General features: G+C 36.4%; 1 protein-coding gene across 1 annotated transcript in view; it reads left to right on the top strand.

Annotated features, from left to right (window-relative positions):
* Positions 1 to 230: 230 nt before the first annotated feature.
* Positions 231 to 14,099, top strand: part of cnk (connector enhancer of ksr) — a 33,506-nt gene continuing 19,637 nt past the window's right edge. Inside the window, exons 1-7 of the mRNA XM_088263527.1 lie at positions 231 to 367; positions 482 to 645; positions 1,932 to 2,110; positions 3,399 to 3,567; positions 6,473 to 6,652; positions 11,160 to 11,407; positions 13,256 to 13,381. Coding sequence (XP_088119653.1) covers positions 310 to 367; positions 482 to 645; positions 1,932 to 2,110; positions 3,399 to 3,567; positions 6,473 to 6,652; positions 11,160 to 11,407; positions 13,256 to 13,381 — 1,124 coding nt within the window. The 5' untranslated portion in view covers positions 231 to 309. The remainder of the gene's footprint in view (positions 368 to 481; positions 646 to 1,931; positions 2,111 to 3,398; positions 3,568 to 6,472; positions 6,653 to 11,159; positions 11,408 to 13,255; positions 13,382 to 14,099) is intronic.

The following is a 14,099-nucleotide window of genomic DNA, read 5'->3' on the forward strand; positions in this document are numbered from 1 at the left end:
CTGTAACATTTTTTAAAGCAAGAATAAATTTAGTCTAGTCACCATAAAATAAATAAAAATGACGTGTAAAATTAAAGAAAATATTGCTTCACATTAAATTAAAATAAAGAAAATATAATAGTTCACTATACACGACCTTATTTCCCGGTAAAATATAAAATAATATAACCAAAAAATACGGTAGGTACTTAAGTTTCGTTATTGTAGGGAATAAAGAGCTTGATTATGGCAACACTAAATGGCTGACACACGGCCAGAGACTAGGTTGTGAATAATTTCGAAAACAAAAATGGTGAAAATAATACCTTGATGGCGTACGTTAATGTTGCCGAATGGTCAGCGGACCAAATAGCCTATTGGCTGAAAGGTGTTTATATATTTTTATTTGATTTATATAATCGTTATTTAAAACGAGACAAGTTTTACCTTCTTTGTGTTTTCAAACGACTTGTCAAAAATATTTTTCTGCTTGTTTTGACAGGTTTGGACGGAGTCATTCTGGAATACATACCCCTATTTTTGAAGAATGAAGTGCAGGGTCAGCAGTTATTGAATTTGACGCCTGACGATCTCCAAATCTTAGGCGTGAAGAAAATCGGACATCAAGAATTGATATTAGAAGCTGTTGAACAATTGCGAAACTTCGTGAGTTTGTTGTTACAGAGAAACATCTATCGTTCCGCGAATAATCGTTTTTCCGGATGTGTCGTTTATTTCTCCTACCCCGAATTCTTTCTCTATCGCAGTTTGAAATTTTTTATTAAAATATTAGATAGCAGGAATGGGTTAATTTCGAAATTGTGTTATACATACATTTTATCTACAGGCGCTAGTGACAAAAGTGTATATTTTGTTTTTTTTTCTTCTTCATATCACCAATAGATGTCTCTATTGAAATCTAGTGATTCAAGCGCTATGTTTTGAAATCGAACCATATATATACAGAAGTTCCAAGATTTATATATAACTTCCAAGAATTTGAGTATGTAGTATGGTTGTCAATCATGGGTAGAATGATGAATGTTGCACGTGTGTATAGGGATATCTAAACCAGCCTATTACAGGTCATAAGCCCTTTAAATACCCAGACTTCCATATTCTTCTTCATCTACCTTGAGATGTTAAAAAATATATAAAAATAACACTTATAAGCGGAGGAAACCCAGATTTGTGAACAATTATTTGGACACCCCCCTGTAGTGTAATGGTCAGCACGCTTAGCTACCGTACTGAAATTCCCGGGTTCAATTACCAGGGGGGTCAAATAAATATAAGAGATTTTTTCACTCTAATATTTATTCAATATTTCAATAGAACCCTGGACTGGTACCTGAAGCAGAGGGCTGATCATCCTTTTTTCATGATTAAATGATCATGATAACACTGCGTTTATATGATGCAGTGCCCTATGCACCATTGGGTGTTGATCTCTCTCTCCCTGGTCTCAATCCTGCGGATTGTTCTGCATCAACTGATCACATCTCCTTCGCCATTTTTGTCTGTTTTCGGAAGCCCTCTTCAGCTCCTCATACGTCAAGCAGCCCATGTCTTTGTACAAGTCGCTTAGGTATTCGCGGCGTGGGCGTCCTCTGCCGTTTATTCCCTCGATCATCCCCTCTGTTGTTTTGTGCAGGAAACCCTCTTTGAAAAGAAATTGACTAACTCAAAATGTTGTGAATGAATTTTTTTTCTTTGTTGGGTAATATATCCAAAATAAAACACGGTTTTTGTTGGATTGAATTCTACAAACACAGAGTGTTTGATAATGTCCTAAGAAGACAAAATGCGTCACATATTAAAATATACATAAATAAATGTAGAATTCAATCCAACAACAACCATGTTTTATTTTGGATATATTACCCAACAATTCAATATGGAATTCTACCAACTAACTGCAGTTACAATATATATTTTTTCTTTTCTTATAGCATTACGACTTGGACATTGAAAATCTCCAACACCTCGCCTTGAAGCTCTCCTGCGCGGCCACGTCTCTGTTCAACGAGCTGAAGCACCTCGAGAATAGCTCCAGAGTGGAGACTCAAACGCTGAGCGATGTTACAAACGTCATAGCCATGGTCAAGCCTTTGGCGTATTGGCTTGACATGTAAGTTTCCATAATATTATTATAAATCAAATTAATTTATTCATTATTTAACCCTTACTGGTCCAATGTCGAATCTCATTCGCCATCGTTTTTTTCCTCGTAGGTCTCATGCCGGATGTTATTCGACATTTTTTTCACCATTTGTATTATTTATTTAAATTCCAAGCTTACATTTATGTCACTCGTATCTATTACAGCAGTATGTGGAGCAGAGGACAAAAGATTGTTTTCTAATCGGATTGTAACTGTCTACCTAGATTTTTTTTTTTAAATTTTGGGGGGCCCGGTAAGGGTTAATTTAATACACCTTGTCAGAGGGGGGTTGAATAAATATAAGTGATTGTGATGGTTAGCGTGTTTAGCTACCGTGCTGGAAGTCCCGGGCTCAATTCTCATGGGGAGAGGGTGAAAAATAAATATCAGTGATTTTACACCACTGTGATATTTATTCAATATTACCCTGGACTGGTACCTTAAGCGGAGGGCTGATCACCTTTCCTTCATGTGGTCATTGATCAAGATAACACTGCGTTTATATGATGCAGTGCCCTATGCACCATTGGGTACAGATGAGGGTTTGAAGAATAATACACTTGGGTCGCTTTTTATGCGATAGATACGTTCCACGGGGAGTCTTATAAAAAAATTCGCATAAAAAGACTTGAAGTACATACAAAACTGGGGGATAGGTTCCATTATTTTCGAAACCGCATAACTTCAAATCAAAATGATAGAATGTACAAAAAATTGCATAAAAATAAATATAGAAGAGATTTTTCCTTAATTAAATATCCACATATCGCTCACTCCTTTCAAGAACGTCATAAATCAAAAATCGTTAATTTTCAGTTGTGCATGTTTTCGGAATGCCCAGAAAATGTACTACATATATCCCAGCAAAAGAGGCATATTTTTAACTTAATATTTACCCGCTACAGGGCAGAAAATGTTGTTTTTGCATTTTGAAAAAAAGGTATTGTTTAAATATTTTTTTAAATATCCAAAATATGTTTCAAATGGAGAAAAAACCTAAAAAGATCTGTTGCACAGCAAAAAGTTCAGTAAGCTGCTTGATTTTATTTTCAATACATTGTATTATATTTTTGAACTTTAAAAACGTCCTGAAAAATCAAGTTTTTTATTTATGACGTTCTTGAAAGGAGTGAGCGATATCACCGTTGCATGCGGATGTTTTTTTAGTACCGGAAGGGAACTACAGGGCATTTCTTTCAAACTTTTGACTGGATTTTCATCCGATTTTATCTGAAGGTGCACTTTTCTGCTCTAGATCTCCGTTTGCCGGGCTTTCAAACTACAATGAAATAAAATCGGAGCTTCTCAGGTTGTCGAGGGAAATGGCAAGAAGCGCTCATCTGGACAGATTTGCAGAGAGCCCTCTATTGGTCATCAAGGATTCGTGCAAAGAGCTGTATTCCCTAGCAAATTACATTATACAGGTAACTTTCTATATTCTATTCAAATTATTTATTGATCTGAGTTTGATTTAAAATAAACACATAAATTCTATTCAAACCCTTATCCGCACCCCAATGGTGCATAGGGCACTGCATTGCTGTGGCATTGGCGTGAAATGCTCTTCCTCCAATGGTTAGAAATAGTGAGAGTGAGATGATCTTTAGGAAAAGACTAAAAACCCTTTTTTTTCTAAATCATTTCCACCATAATTATTTCCCCAATTCATTCACAGTGAAGCGCCCTTGAGGTATTATTTTATGAAAATGGTGCTATATAAGTTATCCAAATTTATTATTATTATTATACAAACACAGTGTTATCTTGATCGTTAACACACGAAGGAATGGTGATCAGCCCTCCGCTTCAGGTACCAGTCCAGGGTAATAGTGAATAAATACTTTCTATATACATATGTTTATTTCTTCTCATTTGTGCGCTCCGTGAGAACCCCCCAGTGTCTGAGATCAACCCATTGCACCACTAATAAAGATGACATAATTTCTGAATACAACACACTATTTAATTTTGACACATTTTTTTATTACATTAAGACTAAATTACCCACAAAATAAAAATGGTAAAATGTAAAAGCGTATTTTTACTAATTTCATTAATTGATTCGGCAGTCACATTCATTTGTGGTAAAATCTATCCATACGGTGTTTGAAAATGATGCGGAATGCATCGAAACACGTGTCAACAAAGAAATAGCGGTATTTACTATGTAAAACGTTAATCCAAAAATGCATACCTTTATGTTTGTTCATAAGCTTGTTCATTCCACCGCAATAATGCAATTGCTCCAAATTTTGACTGTGCTTAGTTAACCGGATCCACGCGGCTCGCATAAGCGTATGTGTTTTAACAAGACATGCCCCATACGCGGCTGACATAAGCGTTTGTGTTTTCACTTTGCTCCAAGTTTCGAACCTCAGTTCAACTTGGAGGGATTTTTTCATGGTGTGGAACTTTGGATAAAATAATACGTCAATCCTCGGCCTTATGACATCTGTTGAAATATCTGACTAATAATTTGTAACACCACAAGGATAAATAAAACAACAGATCCCTGATTTTTCTTGCGGTCGGTAATTAGTCCGCGCCATAATCATGCCCTATATCTGTCTCACTCTCGACGCTACGCATCGCCAGTGGGTAAGAGTGACACACGATGCGTGCTTTGATTTATTTATGTTACGATCTAATTTGTTTACATTACGATATATTTCAAGAATAATGTGACACACGTGTATTATAGAGTACCAAAAAGGCACAATGAATCCCATTGAACGTTAGGAACAAAGTTAACTTTAAAAGGTTAAGTAGGCTCACATTTCATATTAAACATAATATCGACGTGCCCTACGTAAAGTGCTCTTAACTACATTTTTGTCAATTTTGAGATATTTGGTGTACGTTATCCACTGACCGTTATCTACAAATATAAATAAATAAATAATAAATTACCCCTAGTTTTCAGGCGTTTAAGATACTATCTACATTAAATTTTCGAAATGAACTGAACTCCTAAAACGCTAACTACTTAATTTTGACAAAGCATAAAGTTTTAAAACGATTTAATACATTATTTTAATACGTATTTTTGAATGTATAATACTAGTTTGGAATTTCAGATAAAACCGTTACTTAATAAAAAAAAATATGTTGAAAAAAATCTTCTAAGTTCTCTCCTGTAAAGTAACAGATTTGCAGATAGAGTATTTTACGTAGGGGCCGTCGATATCGCTCACTCCTTTCAAGAACGTCATAAATCAAAAATCGCCAATTTTCAGTTGTGCATGTTTTCGGAATGGCCAGAAAATGTACTATATCCCAGCAAAAGTGGCATATTTTTAACTTAATATTTACCCGCTACAGAGCAGAAAGTGTTGTTTTTGCATTTCGAAGAAAAGGTATTGTTTAATTATTTTTTTTAAATATACTAAATATTTTTCAAATGGACAATAACCTTCAGGCTTTACCTAAAAAGATCTGTTGCACAGTAAAAAGTTCAATAAGTGGCTCAATATTTATTTTTAATGCATTGTGTTATATTTTTAAACTTTAAAAATGCTCTCCTGAAAAATCAAGTTTTTTGATTTATGACGTTCTTGAAAGGAGTGAGCGATATGTTACCATAATATGGTAAATATCCACTTCCTCTATTTTTTATATTCTATTTTGCCTTTTATGATCATGACCACTTTCAAGTATTTGAAATACTTGATCATGCCAAGTTTTTCTTAGTCTTCCTTTGCGTCTTACTAACCGCATTTGCCTCATAAATTAATTTTACTGTTCTTTCTTCACTACTACTACTTCTACTACCATCAGGCCGTTTCCCCGCAGGGGTAGGCAGAAAGGATGGAACGCCACACTCTTCTGTCCTGACATACACTCCTCGCCTCCGATCTGATTGTGCTAAGTGTTTCGGTCATCCTCATTCTGTTTTCCCGCTCACATTCGCCACATATATTTTCTTAGTCATTCTCTCGCTATCCATTCGCTCCACATGTCCGTACCACCGTAAAGAACTCTTCCTAAACTTTTCAATTATTCCTTGTTCAACGTTACATTCCCTTCTATATCTTCGTTTTTAATTCTGTTATACAATGATTTTCCACACATTCGTCTGAGGGAGCGAAGTTCAACAGCGTTTTCGTCCTTCCTTGCCAGTTCCATGTTCCGCTTCCATACATTAGTGTCCATACATTAGCTTGGCTTCCATGGACATATCTTTATTTGCAATCACTCTGTTCAAAGCACCATTTGTTTTATTCCCTGCATTCACTCTTCTCTCAGTATCCTTATCCACTTTTCCATCCCTTGTGAACATGCTTCCTAGATATAAATTTATTAACAAAATTTATTATAATTGTATTCCAGGACATATCAGATCCCATGGTGTTGCAACCTACTACTCTGGATTTGGCCACGGTGAAGAAGAAAGAGCAGGAAATTGGTTTTGATATTTTACCGAGCATAAATGGAATTCACCAAATTGTGAACATCAAGTCCCTGGCTCATTCCAATGGCAAAATTGAGATTGGAGATGGAATCGTTCAAGTAAGTCATTTATTTCTACAAACTGCCTTTTGCGACGGTTGTGTATTGATCTTTACATTGAAAGCTGTCCCACCGCATGCCCAGATCTGATACAGAAGCATCTAGGCTTCCTGACAGATTTGCTCTTGCAAAGAATTTTGTTTTTTTTTTTAACTAAGTTGCGAAATTTATTGAAAATGTGAAACAACATAAAGTTTTATCCCGATTTTACTGTGAATTTACATTTAAAAGCCTTAAATATCCCTGTCACTGCCAATCTAAATAAATACAAGTTTGTAAATCCATCACCAAATTTTCTAGAAGTACCTGGGTGTAGGCAGTGAAAGGGATTAGTATTTAGTTCAGTTAGTCAGCTAGATCCGATTCCGACCCGATGTTGGCCGGTACACAGACGCCCACAACCCCGACCAGCACAGCAGACAGACACGGAACAGTGCAAAGACATTTACAGAGAATGGTCAGTCATCGCATTTTCACTCAACCATTATTCATCGACACTATTACGGATCCCTTTCACAAGTAACGACACATATACATAATTTTTTTCTTGACACAAGCCTATCACAATCCTAACAAACCATGGACATAAAAAAGAAAGAACAACCCTATCTCACAACCTGGCACAAAGTCCTAACCACGACACTGAAAGATAACAATAACACAATGCAGAACTTTACACAAAGATAACACCCTTACGATGCAGCACTTTGATATTTACAAATTTATGTAAAATAACTTACCTTTAGACTCCTGTAAAGGCTAATATCTCAAGCTCGTCTCAAGCTTTCAAATCAGAATGCGCTCAGCCGCGTAGGGCTGCTAGTGTATCCACGCCCGATAGTTAAAAAAAATGTATATTGGATATTTTTTGTTTTTTAAAATGGGTATAGAAAAAATATTTTTATAATTTTTTTAAACTTCTTTTTTTTAATAAATCTTTTCTTTTCAAAACTATGTAATTATTTCGAAGAAAAACTCATCTTTTCAATGCGAAAATGGTGTTTTCAGAAAAATATCAATTACTTAAAATGTTTATACATAAGTATATTAAATGTTAAAATCGAACACTGATTTTTGAGTCTACTAAATTGTTAAATTTTATTGTTAAAAAAAACACAATTTTTTTCAAATGAATGACATTTGTTTGAAAATGCCATAACAAGGCGAAACGTTTATCTCAAATTTTATTTTTATGTATTTTTAATAATAAAATACAATTTACTAGATATTAAAAATAAGTGTTTGATTTTAACATTTAATTTGTAAACTAAATTGAAATTCTACAAATTTAACCCCAAATCCATAAATTATGTATGTTGTGCTCTATGCAAAAGTATTAACAGCACGGCTGTCCAAACTTAAAACACAGTAAGGGACATTTTTTTGTAGTACGTTTTTTTTGCATTTTTGGACTAGATTCTACTCTACTTAGTCCAAAAATGCAAAAAAACGTACTACAAAAAAAATGTCCCTTACTGTGTTTTGAGTTTGGACAGCCGAGCAGTTGGAATAGTTCTTGTGAATATTATATAAAATTCACCGTATTATCTTGTTTTTTGCCATTGACAGTTTTGCTGAAATAGCAAATACTTATATATATATATATTGAAAGTACATGCATTATTCTTGTTAAATTTGTATTGAACGAAAGTTGTCGGAATGTTGACTCATACGTTACGACAAACCGATGACTAAACATGATACTATTGTAATGGAATTAGGAAAACAACTGTTTTAAGACAATTCAAATGTTTGAGGATGCAATTTTACAAATCTTTTTAACACACTAAAGGCGTTTGTCCACTACACGGGATTTCACCGCCCGGCAGTCCGGTTTTGAAAAATGAAAACCACTATGACAGTTTAGCGTGATCAAATTTACTCGCAACGTGTTCACGCACCGATCAAGAGCTCCGATTCGAAGAAAGATGGACAAAAGCACAAGCCAATCTAAGCCAATCGTCGTTTTAAAACGCTAACTGACATGACGGACGGTAAAATTACACGGAATTCCGGGTAGCGCCCTAAGGACGGGAAAGGTATTTCTACCTATTCGGTCGACTGATGCTTAACCTGTTAACTAAGCGGGACGTATAAATACGTCAAACGTAAAGAATATCGGACATATGAATACATTCTTGAAACATATGTTGCCCCCTGGAATGGGCGGGACCTATATTTTCCAACAACAAAGGTAATTAGTCATCCAAACATGTCTCCACAGAGGGAATCCAGACATGGAGGGAATCAGTTGAGCACTCTCAAGTGGATGTGTTCTGGGCGAGCAGTGACAGGTATTTTAAATATGTAAATCACTTACCTACCTATTTTCCTATTACGTAGGTTGCTACTTAAATTTTGAAATAGACAAGTAAACCGAAAATGCCTTTATTGGTTTTCAAAATACCCCCTCTGAAGATCAATACGCTTTTACATGCGTTTGAACCAATTTTCGAAGCATTTTTTCCAGTCCGATTGAGGTACCTCCAAAACATGTGTTTTGAACGTATCAACTGCCTCTTCAGGCGTCGATAAACATTGACCTCGCAACATATTTTTGATGCGGGAATAAGAAAATATCATTTGGTGCCAAATCAGAACTGCACGGTAGATGACCCATCAATTCAATGTTTTGAATGCTCAAAAATTCACTCGATTGAGCTGATGTGTGATAGCTTGCATTGTCATAGTGGAAAATGATTCGTCTTCTGAAATTGATTTCTCTTATTTTCCGAACATCTCTGGCAAACAAATGGTAGTGTACCATTTAGAATTGACCGTTCTACGTTGCTCTAATGGAACGATGGTGACATGTCCAGTTATTCCGAAAAAAACCGGTGTCCATTTGCTTCGAAGTGCTTCGTGCGCGGTTTAATTTTTTTAACGTTTGTTTGCACCGATCGACATAAGCCTTTTTTTGAGCGATTATCAAATTATGCGGCATCCAATGTGAACAAATATTTTTGCCGGCCAAATGTTCATGCATTATTAAATGTATGCTAGTGAAACTATTGCCCAAGCGTGCCCCAATCTCACATAACGATCTTGCAATATCAGTTCACACAAAGCATCAATTTTTTCTAGTCGATTTTGGACGACCTTCATGAAATTCGTCCTTTTACTAAGTGGGAGCACGATTGAATTCAGAAAACCAGCGAAACACGGTGTTCACGGTTTAGTTAGTATCGGGCAAAGGGTTAAAACTGCACTGGGCTTGGTCTATCTAGCTTGTATCCTTATCTGGAGGAAATGTGTATTTATATTGAAACTTTTATCACTCTCACTCGGAACCAGTAACCCTGTCACAGTCATTTCAGCCTTATCTGCATAACACGCGTGTTATTCGATTCCTCGTAAGGTTCAATATAAAATGTTTATTACAATATAAAATGTTATTGCTCATTCTCTTAGTTCAAGTTTCTTAGTTTGTTACGGACGTAAGTCAAAATATTGTTTTTTAAAATTGCAAATTAATTCAACCCTAATTATTTACACCATATGGTTTTTGAAAATAATGCGGAATGCATCATTTAGTAAGTAAAACTTAAATAAAAAATGGATAGATTTTACCACAAAGTGACTGCCGAATCAATTAATGAAATTATTTATTATGGTATAAGACGGTAGATAACGCTTGTTATCAAATTAGTCATTATTGAATATCTTTATTTTTTATTTTCACAGTTTTTAGTGCGAAAAATAACATTGGCTATATCAAGCAAAGATCCCTAAATTAAAAACATTTTCTGACATTTCTTGGTGAAACTGCATTTTATAAAATAAAATAAAAATCATAAAGTTTTTTTCACATAAATTTTATTTTATCAGCGATCGGGTTTCGTCATAACCGACATCATCATCATGGATTTCAACCCCTGCCTTGTTTTGTATATAACATGGAATTTTAAAGAAACCTGGTCGCTGGTCAAATAAAATTATTTTACAATTAAAATATAACTTTGTTTTAAAATAATATGTCATAGCAACCTATTGAATAAACTCATTGCATCGTAATTATGAGTTATTATTACCGATACCCCACCCCGTAGTCTTCTTCTTCTTTTTGTAGATCCTAGGGATCTGTTTGTGCCTCCGCATGTCGCTCTTGAGATGTTGACTCCCAGCTGTCTTTCCACCTTTTCGGAGGTCTGCCGGGGGTCTCCGTCCTTCAGGGTTACCTTGAAGGGCGATACGTGGAAGTCTGTCTTCTGACTTTCTGTTTATATGTTCATTCCAGTATTGCCTTCGTTGTCGTCCCTGCCTCACGATATCTTACATATGCTCCGGATGTCGGTATTTCTTACTCGGTCTCGCAACGTGTTTCCGGTTATGAGGCATATTTCGAGGTGCGAAGTCGAGATTTTGTTCTGGAAGTATCTGCTCTTGCCTCAATCCCATAAGTGGCTATTGGTCGAACACATGTTTTGTATATTGACCCCGTAGTAAAATTATTTTATTCTATAAATCGTGGCAGTGAACTAAATGATGGTGTACGTGACTGTTGCAGGTGAACTATCAGACGGTGGTGGGCTGGGAGCCCAAGGAGGTGGTGCTGCTCTGCCAGGAGTCGCCGGCCGACGTGCTGCTGACGCTGAAGAAGCGGCCGCGCCACACGCACACCTACGGGCAGATCTACATCAAGCCCTACCGCCTGCCGAGCCGCAAGCGCTCCGCCGACTGCGGCCGCTGGGGCAGCCTGCCCGCGCCGCGCCCCGAGCTGCTGGCCCTGCGGGACTTTGCCATGCCCCTGCCCAGGTACATTACAAAACAAATGTACATATATTCAGATGTACGAACAGACAAACACTCAACATGGAATTTTGGGATCAACAAAAAAAACTCACATTTTGGCATCTCAACCTAGAATGAAGGCGAATGTGTAAGTCTGGGTATTTTCAGGGCAAACTTCTTCTACTTCTTTCCATGTTCGCTCCCTATGTAGAGCATATGGCCAACATGAGACGTCTCCAAGTCACTCTGTCACGCGCCGTCTCTTTGGCTTCCTCCCAGGTCAGTCCGGCGTCTCGATGTTCCGCTGAGTATAGTCGGTGAATGGTCGTCAGCGGCCTTCCGGGGCGCCGGAATCCTCGGGGTTGGAAGAAGAGACACGAGGGGTTGATGCTCTCAGGTGGCATTCTAAGGACATGTCCCAACCATGTCCACCTTCTCGTCTTCAGGACTTCCAGTATGAGGGGCTGTTGAGTTCTTCTCCTCACATCGTCATTCCTGACGAAGTCATACCACTTTATACCCTGTATTCGCCTCAGCCACCTATTTCCAAAACTTGAGGGCATACAATCTGTCATAATCTGGTTAAGTGATCACTTTAGATGGATTCCAAGAATTTTACGATAGAGAGCTTGGGGGAATAAAAGACGTGTCGGTAGACCCCAAAAGAGATGATTTGACGGCATAGTCGATGTGGGGGGTAGAAACTGGCTGCAAACAGCTACCGACCGGAGGAAATGGAAAGAAGGGGAAGAGGTTTATATCTAGCAGTGGAGGTCAGAGGGCTCATGAAGAAGAATAAGATCACTTTACTTACTTACTTCAACCTTCTTCTTATATCCAGTATTGAACAAAGACCTCGCTCTTGGACTTCCACAGTTCCCCGTTGGATGCGACTTTCTTCCAGTACACGGCTGTCCAAACTCAAAATACAGTAAGGGACATTTTTTTGTAGTACATTTTTTTTTGCATTTTTGGACTTAGTAGAATCTTATTTATAAAAATGTTAATAATATTAGTATAAAACCACTCACCGAGATTTTTATATCTACCGGTTTCGAGACGTACCTGTCTCTTCGTCAGGCAATCACTATTACAGCATGCAAACAATACCACCCTTCTCCACTCTAGCACCATTTACACACTTAAAACTACACAAAATGTTTAACACATGCGATTTTTGGTCGACCCGAAAGCCAACATGCACCACAGACATGCGTTACGAGCCGAGGTTAGTGCATGTTTAACCTCAGCTCGTAACGCATGTCTGTGGTAAAAACTTTAGTGCATGTTGGTCTTCGGGTCGACCAAAAATCGCATGTGTTAAACATTTTGTGTAGTTTTAAGTGTATAAATGGTGCTATGGTGGTGAAGGGTGGTATTGTTTGCATGCTGTAATAGTGATTGTCCTGACGAAGAGATGGGTACGTCTCGAAACCGGTAGACATAAAAATCTTGGTGAGTGGTTATATACTAGTATTATTAACATTTTTGTAAAAAAATAAATAAGTAAAAATGACTAACCACAAAGTAAATGCTTTAAATATGAATAATATTGAGAATAAGTAGAATCTACTTAGAAAATGCAAAAAAACGTACTACAAAAAAATGTCCCTTACTGTGTTTTAAGTTTGGACAGCCGTACAGGCCTGCTATCGGACCATCTTGTCTGTTTTAAATTTCTTTTTGTTTATTATTAGTTTTCATGTTTTTGGATTAGCTAGGATATCAATAATACATGATTTTTTTCACCATCCATCCCGGAAAATTTGGGAGTGTACTGTATATCATCCGTAGGATGATTAATCCAGTGTTCGATATTATATACTTCATAACAATACATATTTGTTTAATATGAAACGTTTTTGCTTGTAGGGCGGTTCCTGTGCCCATACCTCCCCCAGAGCTGGATTTGGAGATCAGTTCTTCCTCGGATGAGAGTGAGATCGGTTCCCAACCGGAGTCCCGCACATCCGACTATATTCTATCATCAAAGAACAGGTACTTCTTCATAATATGCTGGCAAAAAACTTTGACTCTAAAATCCCTGTTTGAATAATCCCTGTTATTCAATAAAATACCCGCTATTAAACTTAAAGTAGAATTTTCTTTTAAAATCCCATATATATATATATATATATATATATATATATATATATATACTTAGTGTATTTTGCCAGTTTATAGAACGTTGAAAACTTTATAATATGCATCAAAATCAAAATTGCATATTTCCGAGTTAACGAATAGAAAGAAATATCGATATAGGAATCTTCTAGTATACATACAACCATGATACACGATTTACCCACAACGAAGGTTTGATAGTCCCAAAAATTGACAGTAAATAAAGGAGTAGAACACTTCAATATATCGTATATAACATTTTTAATTTGTTGCTGACGGAGAAAAGAGGTCAAAAATAAATATGAAACAAAGGCAAAATAAAGTAATGGGTAAATGATCAATGGTAAATTCTATGAAGATTGTATAAAAAAAACCTTTATTTTTTTTGTGTATTAAAATTAGTATTTTGTGTATTGTATTAGGTTGAAATAGATAAAAACAATAAAAAAAACGTATGTTAGAGGAACTCCACCTACAAGACACACAAGGTGGGTTGGTGGGTCTCTGCAAAAAATATTTAAAATATGTTACATCTAAAATAAAAATAAAATATATATACAGCTAATGTAAAAAAAAAAAATTGCCAGTACAT

Source organism: Brachycentrus maculatus, unplaced genomic scaffold, assembly GCF_059751285.1.
Source record: "Brachycentrus maculatus isolate JH-2025_06_01 unplaced genomic scaffold, ASM5975128v1 h1tg000013l, whole genome shotgun sequence".
NCBI lineage: Eukaryota > Metazoa > Arthropoda > Insecta > Trichoptera > Brachycentridae > Brachycentrus > Brachycentrus maculatus.